This window comes from Panthera tigris, chromosome D3 (genome assembly GCF_018350195.1).
Source record: "Panthera tigris isolate Pti1 chromosome D3, P.tigris_Pti1_mat1.1, whole genome shotgun sequence".
Taxonomy (NCBI): domain Eukaryota; kingdom Metazoa; phylum Chordata; class Mammalia; order Carnivora; family Felidae; genus Panthera; species Panthera tigris.
Genome location: NC_056671.1, coordinates 28,178,058 through 28,202,997, shown reverse-complemented (window position 1 = coordinate 28,202,997; position 24,940 = coordinate 28,178,058). Strand labels below are relative to the sequence as shown.

Below are 24,940 nucleotides of genomic sequence, written 5' to 3'. Positions count from 1 at the left end.
GGACATTCAGGGTGCTGAACCCCATGGCCAGGCAGGCATATACTGAAGCAGCATATGGCCCGGAATGTGGCCCAGGTGATGGCAGTTGTCAGCGCTGGGCCTTTTGTGGCAGACTTTTGCATGGAATGCCCATTGGCTTTGTGAATTGGGCCAGGCCTCCGCCCACAGTTTGCCAGGAAGGTGTGAGTCCCCATACAGGGGGGGCCAGTGGGCCTGAGGCCTCCTGGACAGGGGCTGTGGAGCCTCAAGGCCACATAGGACGCATCCCTCAAGAGGTGTCCTGAGTCCCCGCATGACTAGACAATGAGGCTGGCAGGGCGCAGCACCGCAGATGCTTCTTTCCTTCCTAGAGGAAGACACAAGCTGGGTGAACTGGCCGGACACAGTGTGGAGACAGTGGCTGTTACAGACACAGCAAGTGTGCTGGAGCAAGGTCTGTTCTAGGGCAAAGGGTGCCTGGAGAAAACCACTGGTGGTAGGGGACTGTGGGGTCAAGGACACGGGGCTGGCGCTCTGGCTGACTGGTGGCATGAGCAGGGAGGTGGAAAGTCCTCGCCCCAGAGACTGCCTGGTGTGTGCTGATGGCTCCCACACAGGCTACATCATTTCTGCCATCATGAAAAACAACGAAGCCACTTCAAGTTCCTTGTTTGCCCCATGGAAGGGGCCCAGCCCAACTCCAAGGGGGCCTTCCTGACACCCCCAGCAGCTCAGCTACGTTAGCTGACCTCCCTCTGCAGACCTCACCCTCTGCCTCTAAGGCAGGGGAACGCCTCACCCCCGGTGCACATGGGAGCTTTCCCTGCACCTTCCAAGGCAGGGGCGCGCCGCCAACCGTGCGTTAAATGGGACACGGCTGATCTCTTGCCGCACTTGTCAAGAGGGCGCTGGCCCGGCCCTGCACTCGGCATCTTAATTGGGCGTCTGAGAGCTCCTGCACACGCTTCACACCAAGCAGGCGAGTGTCTGAGGCTCCCGTAGGCCCATTAGGTGCAAAGACATTCCTTTGTTCGCTGACAAGCAGGGTCCCATCCAGGGCTCCCGGGCGGGTAGACTAAGTGATGTTTTCTTAAGGAAGACACAAGATTAACCACCGCTAAAGCCCCAGCACAATGCAGGGCCCTGCCCGTCACTGTCAGCACTGTCTCTCTGCAGTGACTGACAGGTGCGGCCGGGTGCCGAAGGGCGCTCCCTCGACCCATCAAGCCTCAATGTGCAGGATTAGCCTGAGCACAGCAGACAAGCTGGCTGGGAGGGCCACAATGGAAACGTAATGAGATGCCTGACGTTCAGGGGACAGAAAGCCTCCAACACCCCTGCCAACTCCTGTCACTGGGCCACACCACTGGCAGGTTGCTCTGGAACAAAGCCAGTGGCTTCCCACCCCTCTCAAGGGCCTGCCTTGCTGTGAGATGCACAGAGACCCAGCAGAGGGCCCTGGGAGGGACGGCCGTGCTCCCTGTTCCTGAGAGAAAAGGGTCAGGGTCTTCTGAGGCGTGGCTGTGGGGTTCGGGGTGGGGGGGTATGGGGTGTATGTGTGACAGGCTGGGCAGCCAGGCCCCACCCCCACCTGGGTCATCCTGGGGGAGGGGTGCATCAGGGACAGCACAGGTGGAGCATATGTCAGGGAAACACCCTCTTTATTTACATTCCAGAGACACCAGGGGGGCTCGGACATGGACAGCCCACAGGGTGGGTTTCTGTGCACATCGTCATCTTCTGGCATCAGGGGCCTGGCGGGGCTGGCCCAGGCAGGAGGGTGTGCGAGGTCAGGGGCTGACAACCCTTGGAGCCATCCCTGCAGGGCACACAGGGGGTCTGTCCAGACGCCACCCACGCTGACTACCTCAGGGGCTCTCCCGGCAGAGGTGAGGCTTGCCCAGGCTCGGCCTTCTGCGTCCTGCAAGAACGGGGTGTCGGCAAGGGGTAGTCAGGCCATCCCTGCATTTGTCTGGCCACGTCTCCGGTGCCCACACACAGGGACCCTCTGGGAACAGAGGAGAAACAGGCCCCGGGGAGAACCCCTACCCCCACACCCCCCTCCCCGATTGATGCGTCACAGGGACACCGTACTGTCAAAAAATATTTTGAAATGATAAAAATTTATGGCAGGCTCTTAACAGCTCTGTTAGGTGTGATATTCTGGTGGGAGTTTCCTCAGGATACCCTTTGTTTGTATCAAGGGCAGCCCTGGCTGGGGGGCTGCGGGCCTGCGCCCGAATCCATGGGACCTTCAGCTACCGCTCAGCCCTTGGGCCTGCCTCAGGGCATCTTGTGGAGTGTTCCCCATTCAGTCTATAGTCTGCATCAGCTCTCAGGAGCTGAACCCCAGGAGGGGCTGACAGCCACAGCAGACACCCCAGGCCAGGCCGTGGAAGCTTCGAGGATGCTCTCACATCGACAGCTGAATAGGCGCTGACCACATGCAACCTTTTAGCAGGGGTCAGGGAGGGTCTCACTAATTTCTTCCTCCTCAGAAGAGGGCTGGGATGAACATACCCCGAGGCTTCCGGCTGCCACCTTCCCAGCCTGACTTTGAAAAGCCCTAACAGAACCAGATGTGCGGTGACTGCCGTGCTCAAGGCAGCATCTCCACCTTCTGGGCAACAGGGAAACAAGCCGGCACTGCTCTGCGCTGAGCAAAACTGGAGGGAGGCACGTTCCTCCTGCTTGGCAGCCCACTGAGCTCAGCCGGGGATGCTTTCCACACCCAATGCCCCTCCTGTGGTGTGAGCCCAGCCTCAAGACATTTCCTGCATCTGGGGAGCAGTGGCAGCCAGGCCAGTGTCCGGGGGTGCCCTGTGGAGGGTGGGGCCTTCAAATGGCCTCCTTCCCAGCCCTGTTTCTTCAGACACTGTGGCCTGGGCACAGGGCTCACATGTCTGAAGCGGCATGGCAGGCATAGCCTCCCATGTACCCAGAGAGAGCAGTTTGGCACCCTACCCCCGCCCCCCCCCCCCACTACTGTTCCATCCTTAAACACAGAGCCTACCTGAGCTACATACCTGGATCTGAGCCTCAAAAGAGCCTGGTTGTGGGGGCGGCAGGCACGCCGTGTGCCCTTGGCCTGGCAGGGATGGCTGCCTACCCTCAGCAGCCTGTCACGGTAGGGTCCAGGCCCGAGCGCTTGGAGATGCGCAGCTTGGCTACCTCCTCAGCGCAGGTGGGGTGGATGCCCACCGTCCGCATCACCTGCTCGTAGGAGGCCCCGCACCTGCACACAGGGGGACGGAGGGACTCAGGCGATGAGTCAGCACAAGGAGGCATGTCCACAGCATCCCGTCCCTCTGAAGATGTCACCCAGGGGAGGGCCTCACAAGTCACAGTCTCCTCGCTGCTCCCCAGTCCTGGCCCCCACCCTGTCTTCCCCAGCCAGTGGCCAGGAACGGCTGCCAACACCCACGTGTCTCCCAGCAAATGCCAAGCGGCTCCACGTCAGGCCCACCTCCTACCTCCCCCCTCCCTCCCTCACTCCATCCTGGCCTCCTGCTGCTCCCAGCCCACCGGGCACAATCCCAGCTTGGCCCATGGCTCCAGCCAGTTCTTCTGTGGGCCTGCTCCCTCTCCCTGCCAAGGTGAGGCTTGACCTGCCTGCTCTGGCGAGCCTGAGCCCACTTACTACTGTAGCCTGCACCGGCCCAGCCCCCTGCCCGGTCCTGCTCACCTTGCTCTTCTGGTCAGCACTCTTCTCACACACATGCTCCCCTGCACCCTCAGCAGCGACCACCCCCCAGGCACAGCGACCACCTCCTCGGAGGCACAGGAAGTGTGGACTCCCCACAGGGCGCTTCCACTCTCCACAGACAAGGCTGAGACAAACAACCCTCTTCTGTCTCTGCACATGTGTTAGAATATCTGACATGAACAAGTGTGTGCATTTCAAATGTGGACCGAAGGCCCCCAGTGGGAATGTCCAGTTCACACCCTCCTCTTGATGGTGTCTGAACATGGGTCTCCTCACTCCACCAATTTGCTCAAACCTTCAGCATCTCCAGTTGCAGATGCTAGAAAACAATCACCACTGGACTGGACGGTGTCAAACCTTCACTGGCCAAAATGGTTTCTTGGTGTTTTAATTATATTAAAAATTCCAAATGAGACACAGCAACTTTCTACTTTTTCTACTAATTTCCTTTTCCTGTGACTTGCCCATTCATGTTCTTGATCTTCCTATTGGCTCTGTCCTATAATTATTATTGTTACCAGGTGCCTGGCCCACCCAGTGGCTTCAATACTCCCAGGGCATCTGTACTAAACCCTCACAGCCCCATCAGCATTCCTGGGTATGGGCCCTGCCGCTCTAGCTCCTGCCCTTTCCTATTTCCTGCTTCCTATCTGCACCGCCCCCCCTCAAGCTCCAAGGCTGGGTCCTGGCCACAGCCACAAGCCCCAAGCACATATGGGGCTCCAGGCGGCCCAGGAAGCCCTTCCCGGTTCCCTCACTGCCGCTTCACCTTTCTACCCTCCTGCCTCTGATAGCCCCACACCCCACTGCCCCAGACAACTCACCTCCACCCAGAGACTCCATCAGCAAAGGCTCCAGGCAAGCCTGGGGACCTGGGACCCTACAAAGCACAGCTTGTGTCCAAGGCCCAGCTCTGGAAAACACATGCTGGCCCTGGGGCAGCTCTCGTCAACCTCGCTCATTACTGACTGGGTGCTTTGCCATGTGAAGAAGGGCCCCAACCCTTCTCATTCTGAGTAGAAAAGACCCAAACTGTGACCAACCCCCAACCACCACCCTGGGTGATCAGGGACATGGGCCTCTCCCTTTGCTCCCCAGGTGGCCCGGCTGCCTCTCATGTAACACGACGTGCCACATCTTAGGAGACGCTCTGCTGAAAACACGTACAATGCTACATAAAAGCAACACCAACATGGCAGACTTCCAACTGCAGAGCCACCAACATTCGGAGGGACACCAGTCTGGGCATCGCACAACGGCTGACATTTCTCTGGACTTACTTGATCCCCAGAGCAAATCCTTGAGTGACTTCACCTGCATTGGGGCCGAGGAAGTGCAGGCCCAGCACCAGCTGTGGGGGCTTCCGTAGGCACACCATCTGAAAGCCACACTGTCAACTGTCAGCCTGGCTGGAGACAAGACCCCAGGGCTGCACACGCGGCCCTGCCTTGGGGGCACGGGTGGTTGAATGGAGCTTCTCCACCCGTGGGTGCCAGCTCTTTCCCTGTCTCTCACCTCCTGGCATGCCCCAGTCCAGGCCCATGAGGACACTTACCTTTATGTAACACTGGGATGCATCCCGTTCTGCCACTGTGAACTCCAGTGGTTTATAATATGCATGATAAACCTAAGTGACAAGATAACGATTCCTGGAGTCAGTAGCCTCATAGGCATTTTACAGGCCCAGTGAACTGTGTGGACGTGGTGGGAACCCAGAACTGCCCATTTGGCCTGCAGGTTGTGGTCTGGGGCAAGGACATGGCTTAGCTGGCCATGGATAGCACCCCTCTCTCTCCCACACAAAGGTAGACTGTGGCTGGAGCCACACTGTCTGCAGGACAGACCCTCTTCAATCCAGGCCCTCTTGGGCCCCTACCGATCACAGTAGCAAAGTGGGCACCAGATTGGCTAAGTGCGGTCCACTGTGACAAGTCACAGTCCGAGGCTCAACATAGGACATGGTGCCCCCAGGAGTACACACCAGGTGGATGTTGCAGAGTGGACGGGGTGACTGCGGACATTGGAAGGGGATGTCCAGCCCACCCAGTGGCTCTCTGGCCTCCTGAGGGCACTCTGGTGCTTGCTGGGCCCTCACTTGAGCAAAGGGGGGGAGGCAGATGTAGGGAGGCCCCGGGCCACACTGGAGCTGTCGGACAAAGGCTTTCAGCACCCGAGAAGGGTTCGACAGCGTGTTCGGGGCTGCGGCCGAGTAAAAAATGAGCGGGGCGCTCACATGTGCTGCACAGCCATTATTAATTAATGGAACTTCAGAGAATATTGTTCTAACTAAGACAGAATTGAAAAGAAAACAAACAAAGGGTATTTGGCTATTCAACATTGTGAAACATAAAACAACATTATAGAATGCCATGAACATATGTCCCCATGTACTTGTGATGAATCAAACAAAAATAGCAAATACAGTGCTGGGGGGAAGGCCGGCCTGTCAAGCATGGCCCGTTGATGGAGGGGACCGGGGCGCTGGGGCAAGGGGCAGGCCCTGGAACCCAGTGACTCATTCCCGAAGGACACCAGGCCCACAGTGGTGGCCACACGGGGTCTGGTTTCTCCTGGTCCATCTGCAAGCTGCTGCAGTAGCAAGATGAAGCCACACGGAAGGCTCTCAAGCATGCACAGCCTGGCAGGTTTCAAAGGCTCCTGCATCCTGCTGAGCCACCTGGGGCACCTCCTGGGGCCACCCCAGGCCACAGCAGGCCAGCTGAACAGATTCCAGAAGCAGCCTTCCTCTAGGGTGAGTACCTAAGTCTGGGCTATTGGGGGTCTGTGAGCGCTGGACGAATCTCAGATAAGGAACCAAGGCAGGGGTGGCAGGAAGGTGGAGGTACCCGAGGGCAGGGCCAGGTGGGGCAGGGTGGAGGTGGAGAGCAGCAGCTGGAGGGCAGGAAAAGGTCAGAGGGTAAGAGAAGCCTTTCCAGGTGGAGGGAGACACATGCCCCTGTGAGGGGGACCACAACCCAAACGTGCCTTCATTTCTGGGGCTTCCTCCAGCAATCCCACCCTACATGTCCCTTCATACCATATCTCAGCCATCACTCGGGGCCCCCCTACCCTACCCTGCCAAACTTCAGGCCCTGGAAAGCAGGGAGGCCAATACTGTTGCTGGCTCACCAGGCCTCTGTCGGGGAGAGGCCGTCATCAGGGCATGAGCGCCACACAGGCATGATGTCCTGGCCCCCCTCTGTCCTCGGGGACCTTACCTCCACATGCTCTTCTCCGTGGCGAGCCATGGCCTCCTCCTCTGACAGCCCCACGCAGCCATACTCCAGCGGGGTGAAGACTGTGGTGGGCACCTGGAAAGCAGGTCTTAAGTGACCTATACCCTTGGGGACCCAAAACTGAAGATGCCTGCCATGGGACACAAGAACAGCAAGTGCAGGCTAGGTCCTCAGATGTGCTGGCTGGCAGCTCATAAGAAGGCGGGTGGACACCCTCATTTGTTCCTGGGCCACACCTTCAGAGCTAAAGCTCACATGCGTGCACACGTGGAGGCACATGTGCATGCACTCCCACAGATGTATGTGCACACACACACCATGCCCCCGGAAAGAACTGCGGCCGTCTCCAGGCTGGACTTAGCATGCTAAAGGGCAGTGGGTACTCACGTTGCTGTAATCCATCACATCTAAGGACTGACCACACAGGCGCCGGGCCAAGAGTTTTCCTGCCATTATAGCCGTGGGTGTCAGCTCGGGCCGCCCCTGATGTAAGGAGGGAGCCTGGGGTCACTTTGGCATGTCTGAGGGAGTCTGTGCAGTACCCTCACCACCACCCATGCCTTCCTAGAGAAGCTTGCCCCTTTCAGAAACCTCCAAAGGCTGTTTGCCTCTGGGCCCCAGGGCTCCTGGGGGTTGGCTTGTTCTCTGGCTTGCTTCCCTCTGTTCTGCTCTAAGAACACACCTGTAGTTATGACCCCCTTCCCTGGAAAAGCAGGTGAGCTGCCCATGCACCCAGCTGTGCTGCCCACACTCGTGCACAGCTTCTCTCCGAACCCCTTCTTCATGTTGGTGGCCTTGGAGAGCTGCCCTCATGACAAAGCTCAAAGGAGATCCCGCTACTGTTCAACCATTCACGTTAACTGGGATTCAGGCTAAAATGGGCCCTGGAAGCATTTCGTGTGCTCCTGACAAGCAGCTTGGCTTGCATGTCACAGTCCATTACAGATCCCAAGTCAGAATGCCGTGCTGCTGGAGGCCCCTCTGTCCCAGGGTGTGTCCTGCCTGGGGAGCAGGAGGTGGCACAGCCCCCAGTGTTCCTGCACGCGTCAGCCTGGGACCGGCTGCCAATCACCTCTGTAGCAGCAGGAAATGCAGATGTTGTTTGACATTCCAGAAATGAATAGAGATCCACAGAGATAAACTTGTGAAAGCAGCCCGTGCATTCCACCGGGCCTGACTAACTGCGGAAACGTCCATGCGCACAGCACACAATATCGCACTAGACAATGGCCGCCCCACCCGCCTGCTGGACTCTTCCCCGCTGGATGCCAGACCACTGGGGTGTTAACTCTTTTGACTGCCCAGAATGACCTTTCCAACTGAGTAGATTTAATATTTCAATAGATACTGCCTTTGTGTGCACTATGTATTTCTGGCAACACAATCTGAAATACTATGGTTTCCGCTATGTCGGCATGAGCCCTGTTGCACATGGATCTCGCTCGGCTCCTGGGTGCACAGAAAGCACGGTCTAATACACAAGGCACTCTCCCAGGACCATGAGTGCTATCTTAGGGCGCAGCACACAGGATGAACACAGAAGGTGCCACCAGAGAATGCCATGTCCCAACCACTAGAGATCACACGAGCAACAACGCTGCCCAGTCATGTGGGCATGTGAAGCCACTCACTTCCGTCCATCCCAGCAGCCTGACTAGATGGTCAGAGATGACCTGGTTGTGAGGAGTGGCCGCAGCTCTGACCACATGCTCCAGCAAGCTGTCCCCGGGGTCCCACCTCCATCTGGTAGTCTGCTCCCCACGAACCATTTCATGAGTCTGGGTTCACGGGCAGCTTCAAGTGGCAGCCTCTTGGCTCACAAGTCAGCACTGGCCACAGCTAGTGGATGACCCTTCTGGTACCATGGGAACGCCAGGGGCCATGTTGTCTTAGAAGGAGGGGTCTATATGGGGTCAGGTGTCTTCATGAAAGACTATGCCAGATGGGTAGGCTGGTCCTTCAGGAACAAAGGGAAGGCCCAGCCTTGCATGGCTTCCCGCTCTGGTCTCTGTGCCAAGCTCTCCAGAAGACCTGCCCATTGTGAGTTATGGCAGAGGCTGAAGTTGGGATGGTCCTGCAGCACTGGGGATAGCTGCCACCTATACCCCCTCAACTCTGGGATGTTCCACCCAGGGGCCCACTTGTAGATACTGGTTCCCCCACCCCCAAGCATTTCCCAAAGTGGGTTCTGGGGTATGTGTGGGCAGGGTGGTGCCTACACTCTCAGATGGGCACAAGCGTCCTCACTGAGCTCCCCTGGGTCCTCTAGCTGGCTCTGTTCCTCCCTCAGGTGTCCCTGGACTGCTGCACTAAGCATCTTCTGACATCTACCTGAAATGGTTCACTTATTTACTTGTCATCTATGACCCCAACCAGAATGTCACTTCTATGAGGGCTAGGACTTTTGTCTGTTCTTGCAGTGGCCACAGAACTCAGAAAAGTGGCTGTGCCAGAACACATCATGATGGGTTAATAGCATCCCTCACATGCGTGTCTGCCTGGAACCTCAGAATGGGACCTTGTTTGGAAATGAGGCTCTTTGCAAATATAAGTTAAGAATTGAGATCATTTAGGATTGGTCACTTAGGGTGGACCCAAAATCTAATGAGAGGGTCCTAAGAAGAAAGAAACAACAGACACACACACACACACACACACACACACACACACACACACACACACACATGAAGATGGTCAGAAGGAGAACAGAGTGCTGTAGCTCCAAGTTGGGACTTCCCAGGGCCACCAGAAGATGGAAGGGATGAGGACTCGTCTTCTCCTACAGGCTTTGGGGAGAGCAGAGCCCTGCCCATACCTTGATTGCAGACTTTCGGCCTCCAGAATGTGAGAGAATACATTTTTGTTGATCTAAGCCACCCAGTTTGTGGTGATTTGTAATGGCAGCCACAGGAAACTAACATGTCAATGGTGCTGGCAGGTCTGGCTGCCAAGAGGCCTGCTGGGGTCTGGGGTCCTGGAGCATCTAACTCTCAGGCTTGGCCAGGGCCCCGCCTGAGCCACCTTCCTTAGAACACGCTGCACATATGCAGGACAGGTCGACTACTCCTGAGGCTTTGGGAACATGGGGATCCCACAACAGACCAGCCACAGGCCACGAAGAAGGGAGGGGCGCTGACAAGATGCCTCCCAGGCTAGGGGTGGGGCTTCCACCAGAGACTCACAAGGGGAGCAGCAGGCAGGCGGTGAGTTGGGGCTGCGTCCATGTGCCCTGCCCCCATCTGACAGCCCAACTGGGGAGGGTACTGACCCACCCACAGTTCAGAGGGCAAACTGAGGTGAGGAGGTCAAGCCTGGTACTGTGGGGCCAGGACAGCCCCAAGGCTCTGTATTACCAGCCCATCTTTGGGGAAGTTGAGGCCCTGTGTGTGAACAGATGCCCCTCCCTCAGAGTTTCACAACAGGAATCTGCTTTCAGTTTTGAAGGCTTTCCTATCCCCTCTCCACAGAAAGGAGGAGCATTCGAGCAAGCAGAGGCTGATGCCCAATCCTTCCCAGAACTTGAGTCTAATGGCACCTGGGGTTTGGTCCAGAGCCTCTGGGAGCCTCATAGGCCCCGGAGGCCCAGTGGGGTGGGGGCATGGGGTGGTGAGGCCAGGTGGCAGGTGCAGGCTGTACCTCTGCTACATCTCCGATGGCATAAATGTGGGGGACGGAGGTGGCTTCCTGAGCATCAACCAGAATCTTCTGACTGTTGGGGCTGGTGTTTATTCCAGCATTCTCCAAATTCAGACTTCTGGTTTCTGGAATTCGACCTGAAGGAAATAAAGAGCAAGGCTGAAAGACTTTCAGCAGTTCTGAGACTCCTTGGTTTATTCAGAATACTTCTCAGAATGCCCACTTGGAATCGGTAAAAACATGAAGCACAATAGTGTCGAGGGGCTCCTGGCCTCTGTGAGCCTCACATGCACACACACACACACACACACACGCACATACACAGTGCACATATGCACATACCTCACCCTTATTTGCACAAAGAAGCAACGAGAAGATGAAGAAGGACTAGAAGAAACAGAAAGGAAGGAAAAAGGGTAGAGAAAGCAGAGATGGAGACAAGACTTCTCTGAATATAGCCTGTGATACAATTTTGGTTTTTTAATCATATACACAGTTTACATATTCAAACAACAAAAAATAAAAAATGGAAGAAAAGTCCCTGTAACTTGTAAACAACTTGAAACCAATGGGCCTAATTGGATAGGCAGTTGATAACCAAGCACATACAAAGATAATTTGCTCAAGAGACTATGGCAACGCATATTTCCACTGTATGTCCTAAGAGGATTATATTCTAACAATAAATAAACCTGGAAACAGATCTGATGTGCCATTCAAAGTGGTTAAAACCTCATAACGTCAAATTTAAATGTGGAATTTACTCATTCCATTTTCTTTTTTTAAATACCAAGTTCCTATGGCTCTGACCACAGAAAAAGTCTAGAAGCAGCAACAACCCAAGAATGATGCATGCCCCAGCCCTGTACGGTGATCTCAACCCTTCCCTACTGCAGAGGCCAAGCTCCAGGGAGCTAGCCTACTTCAGGCCTGGACACCTTATAGCATGGCACAGTATGAACAAAGGTCACTCTAGCCATGGTTGCAGAGACAACATGACAGGGCCACGCAGCCTCTGAAGGCATTGTGCCCTGAGGGGAAGACATGGAATATACACAACCCAGGTCTCTCCCAGAAGCCGTGGCTCCTGTAATATGCATGCATTTTCCAGTGAGGCTGAGGTGCACATGTGTCTCAGTCTTTGTGGAGCGTGTCTGTGGGCCCCAAGTGAGCTGAAAGCCTCCTGTGTCCCCATATGGCCCTTCCTGGGGTAGGGCACCCTCCCTTCCACTCTCTGTGATCCCAGGGTTCCCCACCCTCCTGCAGGGTGCTCTTCCCACAAGTTCATACTAGGGACAGGATGGTGCTTTGTGGTGGATTTATGCTTTTCCATCCTGCCACCAGACTGTGTTTGCATGAATAGGCTATGGCCTCCTGTCCCCAGAGTCTGGCAGCAGGATGTCCCCCAGAGCAGGTGGCGAGAATGCACAAACTTATGTCCTGCTCAGGGTCTCGGGGCAGGTCCCACCAACCCTCTCTGGCAGCCAGCACAGGTGCTGAGTGAGTGGGGCTAGAGGCCAGGCCTTGGACGCTATAAGCCTCAGCTCCTCTTCTCGTGTGCCTGTGACGACTGCCCAGCGTACATCCCCAGCTTTGAGAGCACTAGAGCTGAGCATGGAGATGGGCAGCAAGGCAGAGCCCAAACCACACATCATCCCTGTCCTCAAGTGCAGTCATTTTGGCTAATCCTAACGAGCAAGTCTTAGATGCAAAGGCCAGTGGGGCAGGGGACGGCGGCACAGCAGCCTCCCTGCCAGCCTTCATATGCTTACAGCCCTGGGCCTTGTCACAGCCAAGCTGCCAGCAGAGCCCCCTTTCTCCCCTAACTCAGACAAGGTGGCCTTCCTAAGCCAGGAGGTAGCAAATGCAGCTCTTCCCGCCAGGCTCTAGGAAGACAGCGGCGGCCCCTCGGAGCTCCCTGAGGCTCAGGGTGTCTCCCGAAGGCAATGATAAACAGTTTCAGAGGCACAATTCCCACCGCTTGTGGTGGCTCAGACACACGAGAGGTCGGGTAGTGGGTGGTGCCAATCTGAACATCTGGAAGACCAAGTTCTGTGAAAGGGAAACCTTAAGTCTCCAGCTGCTCTCCCAGAGTGGGAAGTCAAAACACAAAAACTCAACTAAGCCGTGCTTCTCAAGTTCATGGGGAGCTGGCTCCAGCTTCTTCATTCTGCTTGGCCACAGGAATCAGGTGCTAGGCGGGCTGACACCCATTACCCAGCATACCAGACACACGTGATGCGACGCAAGGCCCTAGAGGTCCCTGATGGCATCCATACCGGCACTAGTCATGTGAATGAAGACCGGTGAGCATGCAGAGTACAACATGCCATGCTGGCCAGTGTCCTGTCCTGCATAAGGCAGCGTGGGGGCCCAGGCCTGACTCCCGAGTAGGGGATCCAGCTGGCATCTGGGAGCTCTTGTGCATCTAGGACTGGAATGTGCTGTGCCTCAGTGAGGAAGGAGTTGGGCCCAGTGGGGAGGCCTGGTGGGGGTCTGCTGGATGGGCTGAGGGGCTCTGCAGGTAGGGGACTCATAGCTCAGCTCTCAGGCTCCTCCCCAGACCTCCAGTTGTGGGGAGCAGGGCATACAGCAGCTCACCAGGCCCACGACCTCTAGGTGATGGCTCCAGGCTGAGGCTGGAGCATGTGAGGGTAAAGCTGGCTGCCTGCAGACCACCCTGCTCTAAGGCTAGCCATGCTGCACTCCTGCCTGGCCGGTCATGGGAGGTCAGAAGTGTTTCCTCCTGTGCCTTATGGTAACCATGGTAACCACACACCTCCCAGATGCCAGCCTAATCACATCCAAGATCTCAAGAATATAAAGATAAATTTAAAAGGAGTAACAAGAGTGGAGTAGACAGAAGGAATATGCCCAACTTGTGGGAGGCACTCCACTGATGTTTCTGGGAATGAACAGTGAAGGAAGAGAGTGGTTGCGCCAAACAGAAATGGCCCTAAAAGGGCAGCCGTTGGCACATTGGGTTTTGGAAGCTGTGCTGACTGGGCCGGTGTGGGGTGAGACCTGGGGTTGGCAGGGGGCCCAGCTCCACCCAGGCACCCCATTCTGTGGGCCATGCCCCTGAGCTATGTGGTAGGCCCTGTCAGCCTCATGGGGCCACAGCCAGGACATGGGCCTCACTGAGCAAACAATGTGGACAAGGGTCATGGAGGAGGGAGGGACATCCCACATGACCCTCTGAAGTTCTGTTCCCTTGTGCTCAGAGCCATCATGTCTTCCCAAAAGGGCTAGGGGCCCAGTCAGATGGTGTGCGGACCCCACTTAGCTCAGGCCTGGAGCCCTCAAGGAAGTCAGAGGTGCTGGGGTAGGGACCCAGTGGCCAGCCATGCAAGCAGGGCAGCACTGGCCCCATGGAAAATGCCCAGTCCAGGTCAGACTTAAATGGCCAGAAGCCAGACTCAGGCACCGTGCAAAGTCTTCTCCCTGACCATTTTCCTCTTATGCAAAAATAAAGGTAGCACTCCTCGGGCGATCTGGGGAGAGAGGGGAGCCCCCATGGCATCCCCCCATCTGTATCACCCTGTGTGTCATGCATGGTGCTTTACCCCCGCCCCCAGGAGGCCATGCGCTCTATGACCAATGGGATCCATTGCTCCCTGGGGCCTCAGCTCTTTGGCACCTGGCTCGGGTTTGCTGAGCACTGCTGAGTGGCTCCCCTGGATTGACTCCCACATCTCTGCTCCCTGGACACCACTGGGATGGAGACGGCGGTCTGTCCAAATGTTGGTTTAGTTCCTTGGGACAGGTCCTTAGAGGAAGGCTGGCCAGCCAGGTGGGGCCTCCTCGGAGCAGGGCAGGGAGTTGTGCCTGGACAGATGGCTCCTTCTTGGGCTTGCTCCTTCACTCCCACTGCTGTTTTAACTTTCGCTTCTTTGATTACCAGTACATTTACCAGTAAAGTTAAGTACTTTTGGCCACGTATTTACTAGCTGTATTTCCTTTTGTGAACTGCCAGTTCCTTGCCTTTTTTTCATTCATTTATACATATCTCCATAACTTCATTGCCTTGTAAGTAAGAGCTTCTCATGTGATACGCGAATGCCACTGCATCATATTTACCACAATCAGGGCATTAAGATTCTAGATGCAAACATGTTCTCACTTCCTCCTCAGAGGCAATGTGCGAATAAATATGTGGATGGGCCCTTGAAGCTGCCTCCTTCACCAGGCCCAGCTTTGCCCACTGGCCTGAGTCCCTCTAGGGTACCACGTGAGCCCTGGTGTCACCAAGGTAAGATAGTGCCTCCCTCCCTGTGCCCAGCATCCAGGACACCCCAGGGTGCTGAAGTGGTAGAAGAAGCTGCATTCAGCCTGAGAGCTCTCAGTGCAGCTGGACCAGGCCAGCCCTCCCTCATTGCACTGGAGTCCCACCAGCTGCTGCTGCTGGCCCAGGGGAGGCAGCTAGGCCACGATGCTCACCCAGCCAGCTGGAGAAGGCCGGAGAAGGCTGAAGGTCGAAAACCCCCCAGACGGCGCCTGTTGGTCATTACTACCTGCTCAGCTGGGCACAGGGATGCAGACAACTGGACACATGCAGTTTCATGCGTGTCTTTCACCCCGTTATGGGAAAACGGGCATTCCCTCCAATTTCACGCCTGCCTGGAGCACACGTTCCGACGAGTGAAGGGCAATCCGTGTAATGAGGTAAGATTTAAGTGGCAGCAGGAGTATGACAGCGCGAATGAGGGGCTCTGATCAGACAGGCGCAGCCAGCGTGTAAAGGAAGCAGCCTGAAGCTCAGTGCCAAGAGGATGAGGGACCAGCGGCTTCACAAGGGCTCATGGAGAACCAACCCTCCTGGGGGGTACATACGTGGCCCCCACAGCCAGCCACCCCCATGGGCTGGGCCTGCACAGCACCCTGGACCAGACACAGAATGCGGAACTCACACCTTTGGCACCTCTAGTCAGATCCCTTGAAACCTACCTTTTAAAAATTTATTATGTCTCTTGTCATCTTTGAGATTTTAGGGAAAAGGATAATGATGGCAAAGAGCTCCTTTTATTTTCTGGAATAGCCCTTTTTACATGAGCCCCAGAACCCTAGCCACAACCTAAAGCGCCCCAAGGGCAGGGCAGAGCATCGATCCTGCTGGTCTGGGGCCCAGGCAGGGCTCAGTGTTTGCTAAATGAAATTAGTGAGCCTTTGTATGACCTGAGGACCTCATCATGACTTGAGGCTAGTGGCTCACTATGACCACTGAGCACCTGCCACTCCCCCCTGGCCATCCTGATGACACCTGTCACCAACGCCCCTACATGTGGGTTTTTCCTTTTCAAGCTTGCATGCAGCACTGACAGCATATAAAATAAGCTCACATGGGCCCCTAAACCAGTCAGCCCTAGAACTTGGTGGAGCGTCCAGCTCAGGTTCAGCTGCAGCCTGGTCCACTGGAACCCCCAGGAAGGAACATGTTCCCTGGCAGGTGGTAACTATTGCTGTAACAATTACAAATGTCAATATAACCTTCCTGCTGGTTGTTCCCAGTAGGACTTAGATTTAGATAGTGCACATTAATGCATATAAACGATGTTCACTTATGTTTAGAAACATTTTCACCAGGGCTTTCTTTTCCTTTTTCTTTTTTTAAAGAAATTGGTTTCCACCAAGTTCTAACCATAAATATTGAATTTGACTTGGTAAAAAGACTCTGCTGGATGACCATGAGCATGAAGGTAGGCCAGCCTGGATCTGATGGCTGTGGAAATTGGGGTGACCCTGGATACACGGAGGAGCCAGCTCGCAAGCCTGGCATAGCTCTTGGCCCCTGGCTGTGCAGGGCATCCCACACAGAGGGCAGGGGGACAGTCTGTGAGCCAGAGCGGAGATAAATGACAGTCACTGACCATATGGTGCACCATCTGGGGCCACATAGTGTGGTGGGGAAGCCTGTGGCCTCAGGCCCAGGAAGAGCTCCGTGACTGTCTTCTCCTCCAAGAAAACAAACCACATACACAAGCAGATTGGGTTCTCTCTTCATGTTGCTAATTAAACTTGACGTTTACACTAAAATAAAAAGGTGTTAGAGTATCAGAGGCTCACAAGCAGAGCAATGCTTCCCTTAAGGCCTTGAGAGCGGAGAAGGGTGGGCTCATCACAGGTAGTTAGGCCCATCACAGACAGGCCACTACGGAGTACCCATTGGGAAGAACATGGCCACATGCAGTTTCCTACAGCCACAGCAGGATGCAGGCCACCCCCAAAGAACAGGCCTGCTGGCCTTGGATTGGGCTTCTCTCAACAAGGTTGCACCTGTGTTCAGCCTGCCAGCCCCTCTCCAACATCAAAGTGCCAGCCATGGAGAGCCTGGGCCCCACTCACAGCTTTCAGGAGGCACTGAGGCCTGGACTGTCCCATCCATCTTGCTGGACTCAGAGCACTCCCACCCATGAATTCCTAGAGTCTGCGGGAGAGGGGTGGGGGCGCTTGCTTCTGTTTTGCCTCCAGCTCCCAGTGCTGCCCCTCAGCCCTAGGGGGTGGGGGTGGGGTGGATAGCCCATAGGACTTGAATGGGGCATGTCTGTGGCATGAGAGAGCCATCGGCTGAGGTTGAACGTGACTAACTAAGCAAATGGCCTCATGTAAACCAGAGCAAGCAGTTCCCAGGATAGAGAGGGGAGCCCCAGGCTGCAGCCCCTCCTGGGCAAATGCATTCCACTCCCTGGACACTACAGGCCCCCAGTGTTGTCTCCACGGACGCCACCACCTCCCTGGCCGTGGTCTATGTGCACATTCTGTTCAGGTGGACTGAATAGGAAGCGGGGTCCTCAGTATGGTGGTTGGATTAGAAGTGGGAAAGCCAGGCCTGCAGTGCCTGCTGCCTCCCTTTATGCCATTTTAGAGGCTCAGAAGTCATCCTTAGGCTTTACACACAGGTGGACGACACCAGCTCTCCTGCTAAGACAAAGTCCGAAGAAGAAGAAATGGCTGATTCCTAACAGATCAACTGGGCTCCTGAGGCAGGGCCAGGACAGCCCTTCCTGGCACTCCGGACAGTGGGAACACCAGCTGTCTGGGCTTTCTGATCATGCGCAGGACTCCTGTGGTTCAGGAAAGGATGCGCCAGAGTCTCTACCTTTCCTTCAAGGGAAGGATAGAAAGCCTTCTGAGGTGCTGAGGGGTACGCGACAGCTTTAACTGCTGGTTCTCCTAAGGCTTCACTCCAGAGGCCCTTTGCCCATCCTCTGAAGCAAAGTCTAAGCTAAGCTAAGGATGAGCTCCAGCTCAGAGGTGTTTACACACCCAGGTGTCCACTCGGATGCCCTGTCCTGCTCCTGCTCCCCCAGACAGCTGAGGATTCAGGCCACAACTGGTTAACTGCACAGGGTGAATTCGAGCCCGCGGCGCAGCGCAGGCTGACTGTCTTCACTCAGCACCGTAATCGGCACATCTGCAGACAGGAAATCCTCCTTGCTGCGAGTTCCCAGTCTATTATCTGAGACACCTGGTGTGGGTGGGTGATTCAGAGACAAACAATGAGCTGGCCCCCTGCACAGCAATTAACTGCTTTAACTGCTAATGTATTTAATCCACCACGTGGAGATCAAGGCTGGGCCGAGGAAGAGGCTTGGAGTCCTCTTCGGCTTGTAGACTGCAGGGCCCACTTCTCCATCCCTATGGATGCTGTCCTCACCGGCCGTGACCAAGACACCAGGCACAAGGGCAGCTCAACGCGACAGAAGCTCGTCCCAGCCCTCAGTGTGTCCACAGGGCACGAGGGGCATCCTTCTGTCCTGCTTTTACCCAGGTTGTGTGCACACAGGGCTCGCTGCTGAGGCAGAACTATGGTCCAGGAGCCATTTGTGGTACCAGCCCTTCAGCCCCCAGGGTGTTTTATTTTAACGTCCTGGATTGGATCATCTTTTATTGTAAGCAGAAATAATGCTTGGATAAAGGCTTATGGGGTAAACCAGCAGAAAACATTCCCAGTTGTTAAACTGGGAAGTGGCTCCTGATTGTTTACAAAACCTGGCCCGGGAGTGAGCAGCAAAGTCAGCACATGCCCGTACAGCCCCAGAAGGCGTGCCAGAAACCGCCGCCACCACAGCGCCGCTTCGGGAAGCAAGGTCAAAGGCCAAGGACTGTGAAAAGCTTCCACCCCCAGCATCAATCACGTTGGGCAGACTGTCTGGGGGATGCTCTTTTTGAAAATACAAAAAATAAAATGGACTCCTGGCGGGGGAGAGTAGGTTTGCGCGCCAGGGGCCCTGCTTGTTGCCCACCAGGGACCCTCCAAGCTTGGAGGAACTCGCAGCCTTCTGAGGGCATGGCCCCTTGCCCTCTGAGCTGCTGCCGTCAGTGTGGGCTTTGCTGATGGCATATGGGCACAGGCCTTTGCCTCTGTCCAAAGGTGAGAGAAGGGACATATTTTTGGGGGGGGGGGCGGGGGAGGCCCAAAGCATTATCAGGGGAAAAACTTGCCACCTCACCTTTTAGAATGGAGTTTAAGATAAATGTCAATTTAGGGGCGCCTGGGTGGCTCAGTTGGTTAAGCGCCCAACTCTTGGTATTTGCTCAGGTCATGATCTCACAGTTCTAGGAGATTGAGCCCTGCATCAGGCTCCATGCTGACAGCACAGAGCCTGCATGGGATTCTCTTTCTCTCTCTCTCAAAATAAGTAAATAAACTTAAAAAAAAGATAAATATCAATTTACACTTCTGGATCTGAATAGTTATATAACCTTTCACAGTGTTCAACAAAATAAACCTAAGTGGGTTTTACTTAATAAAAGTAAATTTAGTTTTATGATTTGAACAAGAATATTTCCTGTGGCCATTTGCTAAATTTTGGACAAGAGGCACTAAATTTACTACAAGGCATTTTCTTGCTCCTTAAATCTGCTCGTGTTGACCACACACAAGCGAAGGGTTCTGACTCCTCCAGAGTTTATCTCACTGTCTGATTCCAAGTGTTCTGAGAACTCAGAAAACCAGAGAGGCTTCTCAGATGTACATCACTGTGTGGTGCAGCCCTGTTCCTCCCGGCGGCTCACTGCAAGGGATGTGGGAACCAGGCCGACCACGTCTTGACAAATGCTGATGGGACAGCCCCTCGGAGTCCTCAGTAAACATTCGATTAACTGACATGGAAGCAGATGATGAGACAGATAGCTACTCAGGTTCTGAGCTCATAGCGGAGGGAGAGCTGACCAGGCCCAGTGCAGAGAGACCCTGAGAACTAAAGACCTCGAGAAAGGAAGACCTCAATTGTTTTTTTCACATGCAAGTTGACAGAAGGCTTAGGAAAACGAGATTCCAACCCTAGAAGACAGGTATCAGGTGGGCACGATGTCCAAGCAGGTGTACTGCACCCAGTGCCACACGCCCTCACTAACGAGAACCTGTCAGCCCTCAGCGACCACAGCCCACTCACAGCACCACCGTGCCCCAGTCACAAGCAGGCTCATGGTGGGAACCATGGCTGAGCTCTCTGTTCTTCCCGCCTGGCTCCCGGCCAGGGTGCCTTTCCTCAAAGTGCACGTCCCTCCCTCAGACTAGCCCAGGCCCAGGCCCTGGGCCCGTATCAACCCCGCTGCATCCCCACTCTCCATCCTGCCCCTCAGGGGTGGCTTTGGGATGCAGGAGGATTCAGCCTGGGAAGGAGTATGTCTGGCCATGTCACCAATGGTCTAATTTTGCCCAGCCATGCTTGCTCAGCCTTTACCCCCACAAAAAGCTGGACCCACGCCTCTCAGAGAATAGGAGAATGAGAATACAACCACTTGTGGGTGAGGTGGCAGCCAGCCCATGCAAGGCGGAGAAAGGCCCAAGGCCTCTGCCCTATCACTGATGCCATCTTTGGAAATCTGCAAAGTATGACATCCACAAAGGCCAGTAAGACCCCTACTCCTGAGGAGCTCAAAGCAACCCACAGGGAGGTAATGCAAGCAATCCCACGGGCTACTATCATGGCCTAAGAGGTGGACTGCAATGACTGGCCCACCTGAGAGCCAGTAGAACGAGGGGAGCCCTGGAGGCAGCAGGAAGGGGAGGTGGTGCTGCTGGTCTCCATGTACGGCTCACTTGTGTATGTGCACATGCGGCTCAGTGCACCCTTACCTATGGCCCACAGGACAGTGCTGAAGGTGCCCATGTTCTCCCTGCCAGAGGTGAGGTCCTCCCAGGTGACCTGGAGTTGGCCGTCTGGAAGTTTCTGCACTCTTGATGGGGTACAGTGCTTCAGGAACCTGGTGCCTTGAGAGGCCATGTACTCTGTGACCAAGGAAGACATTTGCTGCAAAGCACAAGAAGACATGCTGTGAGGACCAGGTAGCAGTGAGAATGTCCGCTACTGAGGACTGTAGGAAGAAAGGACTTGGTCTCCTGCCTGCTTGAAAAGGCCCTAGAAGAGCCCAATAAAGGTTCCTCCAAAGGAGAAGGTCCAGTGCCCCTCCTCACACAGAGGAACTGAGGAACTGAGGGCTGAGCCGGGAGCGCATCTGATGCTCCCTGGTTCCAAATCCAAGGGCCTGAGGCCCTTTGGTTAGGATGCACTTGACCTTTAGACTCCTTTCTAGATGCTAAGTCTTTACTAAAAGCAATGACAGAGAAGCACCCCCTTCTCCTGGGGGCTCTGGCCTGCCTAAACCAGATCGCACTTTGGCTCTAGACTCGCCACCCCTCCGCCCCTGCCAAATGCTGTCACCTCCTCTACCATTGGGGGAACTGGGACACTAGGTGGGTACCTCTACTCCCCACTAAGAGGTACAAGGTAGCAGGTATGGTGGGGCCATGGGGCTGGCTGGGGTGTCTGCAGAGAGGGCTCCCTCCTCCCAGCCCAGAAGGCTCTGCACCAACTGGCTGCAGATGGAGGCCTGGTTCCTGGTGCCACTGTGGGGGCTTGTGCAGGCCAGAGCTCCAGTCAGACACAGCTTTTTCTTTTAGGAAAAATAAAAGCCACTGTTTAAATCCTCTGGTGTCTGTTCATTTAGAGACACACACGATAAAGAGGCCTGCCTGTTCAGGATTGTCACACCAGTCACAAGGAGTGTAGGCTGTTGATCCCTCTGGATGCCTGACAAGCCTGAAGTCTCTGTCACAGTCTGAGGGAGAACTACTGAGTCAAATTGAGCCACATGGCAAGACCACTGGCCCTAGGCCTGCTACCAGGCCTTCACATCCTTCTCTGAGGCAGAGCAGGGCCTGGGCCACCTGGCCTCACCACTGTGTCCCAGGGCATCCCTTCTCATCATTCTCCAGCTTCTGCCCAGGCTCAGTGCTAAGGCCAGTCCTTTGAGTGGTCCTCATCCCTACATGCCCCTTGTCCGCATCTGCATCCTGCAGTGCGGCCTCCTGTGACTCCTGTTTGCTGCCCGGCACACTCTACCCATAGCCCAAGGCACAGAGACCTTCCCTGGATGCTGCAGCCCTGTTGCAGGTGCTCAGTGCAGAGGCAATGAGTGAAGTAAAATGGAGTGGCTGGCACAGGACAGAGGGACAGGTCTCTGTGTCTGCTGGGGGGGGGGGGGCTGGAGACTGGACATGGCAGGCTCACTGCTTCCCTCTGTGAGACCTTGCCAGCCCCGAGAGCCCAGAGTGCAGATGGACAGGGGTCTGTCTTCTTCTCAGGGACATGGGGGAAGGACATAGGACATCTTAGCAGTGACAGCCCCAGACGTGGGTTTTAATGGATGACTTTCCCTTGAAGAGTTTTTAGTTAAACACACACACACACACACACACACACACACACACACACACACCAAACCATGTGCTCCTAACACGGATGCATCTGTAGTCAGTGCTGGTACCTGTGTCTCGCCATTAGCAAGGGTGTCTATGCCCCAGATCTGTATCAGGACAACCTGCACTCTTTAGTCCCCACAGGGTGGCTCTCTGAGCTCCTGCCTGGAAGCTCAGGAGTGGCCGACTGACAGGAAGACTGCGTGCGGTGTTGGCCCTGCACAGTGGACAGGACATCAAACTGGTAGGCCCTGAAAGACTGTGTGGATGCTCCAAGTGCTCGGGGTGGACCACTGGCCAGGAAAACCACCAAACGCTCATCCTGATTCATGAGTTACATTTTTTTAGTCTATGGTGGGTGACTGGGAATGCTGCCAGGGGCTTTCATCTCCTGAGGTGGTCACCCAGGGCCTCACCAGTCTAGCAACTGCTTCCCCACCTAGTATTGACCTTGAGGAGGCAGCACCGCACTTGGACACCAGAAGGGCTTGGCAAGGGAGACAGAGGACAGTGCTTCAGCCAACACTCGCCTTCTCATTAATGGAGAGATGGGAAGGGGTGACTCAACCTCGCAGTCTGTGAGGCTGGCCCGGGGTGCCCTTAGGTCCAGTGGGAGGCTGCAACGTGTTCCATGTGCCTGTTCCATGTGCCTGTTCCATGTTCCTTTCCACACTTGGGTGGGTGTTTTATATTTCAGGGACAATCTCCTTATTCAACTCAAGGGCCAGTTTCTAAAGACTGAGACCTCATTCCCAGCCCATACCTGCACCTGTCTGGGCCGGGGCAGCTGGCCGAGGATATGCAGTCCCCTGGGGAGAGCACAAGGTGGGAGTGGGGGCACACAGAGCCATACCTGGTCAAAGCCCCGGAGGGGGATGCTTCTCATCATGACAGTGGTATCCAGTCCGAGCCCAGTGAGGAAGCCAGCACACTCTAGGGCCACATCTGCCAGAGGCTGAGGAATGCTAATGGATCATGACATCAGGAGCCAAGTGGAGAGACCCCAGTGCCATGGCCAGCCACCCACTCCCCCACCAATCCCCAGTCAGCCTGAAGGAGACACAAAGACCCCCTCCCATACGCCCATCCCACAAATGCACACCCAAGGTGAGGTGTGGCCTCTGGAGGTGCAGTGACAGCACTGTGGGCACCCTCCAGCACCCAGTGCCCTGGCAGCTTCTGCCTCCATGGGGCATTTGTGCAGGCTCCCTGGAGTTTAATCTCAGCCTTTCGGGACAGGCTCCCCCTCCAAGGAGTCTGAGTAGCGACAGCAAGGAAGAGTTTCCTACATGAAAGACATGAAACAGCTGCTTTCGACCCGTATTCCCAGCTAGCAGCCCCAGCTTTCATCTTCCATCAGATAGCCCCTCTCCTGACCTCAGATCCTCCCATGGCTCCTCTCTTGACCCTCTCTGGTTTTACTGCTCCCTCTGAAGGAACGGGCCTGGCTGGGGCTTCTCTCAAGGGAGCACCACCTGCCTCACGGCTGTGTCCAGCTGCCCCGACTGGCTCAGCCATCTCAGTGTGTGGCTGAGGAAATGTCTCCAGGAAGCCCTAGCCTCAAAGGTCAGGCTCAAATTGTCCCCTGAGTACAGGTCATCTGCCCTGAGTGGCCCTATAAGAGCTGGGATCCAGGCGGCAGAGTGTAGGCCTTGGCGGAAGGGAGAGCAGTGCAGGAGGGGCCGTAGGGAGTGTGAGCATAGCCGGCTGTCACCTGCACACCAGCAAAGGATACAGCTGGCTCCGACCACCAACCTGTTAGAGGAACGGACACACAGAGAAAGAATGGTGAGTCCCGCACATGGCCCACCATGACACATGAGCAGCTGTCTAAGTGGGGCGCCCGCAGTGGGGATGGGGCCCTCAGCTTTCGTGCAAGGGGCCTGGTCAGCTGATGTGTCACTGCTGATGAGTCAGCTGAGGCTAACTGTTCAAACAGGTTGTCCCAAGGTACAAAACCCACTTCCCAGAGGCTCCGACTGTGAAATAAAGGACAAACACTATGTCACTAAATCGGGAAATTGCCTGGTGGTGAAGGATGTGAGTGGTCAGTGACAAAACAGCACATCCTGTGCAAGGTCCTGGGAGTGGGATCAACACAGAGTCTGTGGACATGGTAAGAAAAATCTCATTAGAAGTGGAATGGTTTTCCTTCTGTCCTAATGTAAGTTCTGCCATGGGGTCCCTCTGGACCTCCTGTGGCCAGGATGGAAATGGAGATGCTTTGCAGGACAGGGAGGACACCAGACAGTGGGGAAGGTTCTGGGAAAGCATCAGTTATAGTCAGAACATTCTTGGACCATGGAAGGCCAGGCTGGAAAGGTCCACACGTGCCTGCCCAGTGCCACCACACACAGGCCAGGGCCAGGAGAGCCAGCTCCCCTGAGCAAGGATGAGGGCACCTGAAGGCAGAGGGGGACACAGGCACTGAGCAGAGTCACTTAAAATATTTGCCCTAATAGGAGCATCTAGGTGGCTTAGTTGGTTGAATGTCTGATACTTGATTTTGGCTCAGGTCATGATCATGCAGTTTCACGGTTTCGAGCCCCATGTTGGGCTCTGCACTGATGTTGCAGAGCCTGCTTGGAATTTTCTCTCTCTCTCTCTCTGCCCCCCCGCCCCCGACTCCCAGCTCACACTCTCTCAGTCTCTCTCTCATAATAAGCTTAAAAAAATTAT

The 24,940-nt window shown here is 55.3% G+C and overlaps 1 protein-coding gene across 7 annotated transcripts in view; it reads right to left on the bottom strand.

Annotated features, from left to right (window-relative positions):
• Positions 1–1,623: 1,623 nt before the first annotated feature.
• The window catches only part of TXNRD2 (thioredoxin reductase 2), a 51,677-nt gene continuing 28,360 nt past the window's right edge, over positions 1,624–24,940 (bottom strand). For 6 of the 7 annotated variants that reach the window (XM_042962920.1, XM_042962921.1, XM_042962922.1 and 3 more), the window contains 10 exons: positions 23,997–24,016; positions 23,115–23,206; positions 20,639–20,813; positions 10,558–10,694; positions 7,309–7,404; positions 6,904–6,996; positions 5,241–5,312; positions 4,966–5,063; positions 3,006–3,214; positions 1,624–1,900 (listed from right to left, as the gene is read on the bottom strand). In XM_042962920.1, the coding sequence (XP_042818854.1) occupies positions 3,091–3,214; positions 4,966–5,063; positions 5,241–5,312; positions 6,904–6,996; positions 7,309–7,404; positions 10,558–10,694; positions 20,639–20,813; positions 23,115–23,206; positions 23,997–24,016 (907 nt within the window). In that variant the 3' untranslated portion in view covers positions 1,624–1,900; positions 3,006–3,090. The remainder of the gene's footprint in view (positions 1,901–3,005; positions 3,215–4,965; positions 5,064–5,240; positions 5,313–6,903; positions 6,997–7,308; positions 7,405–10,557; positions 10,695–20,638; positions 20,814–23,114; positions 23,207–23,996; positions 24,017–24,940) is intronic. The other variant, XM_042962924.1, reaches the window with a different exon arrangement.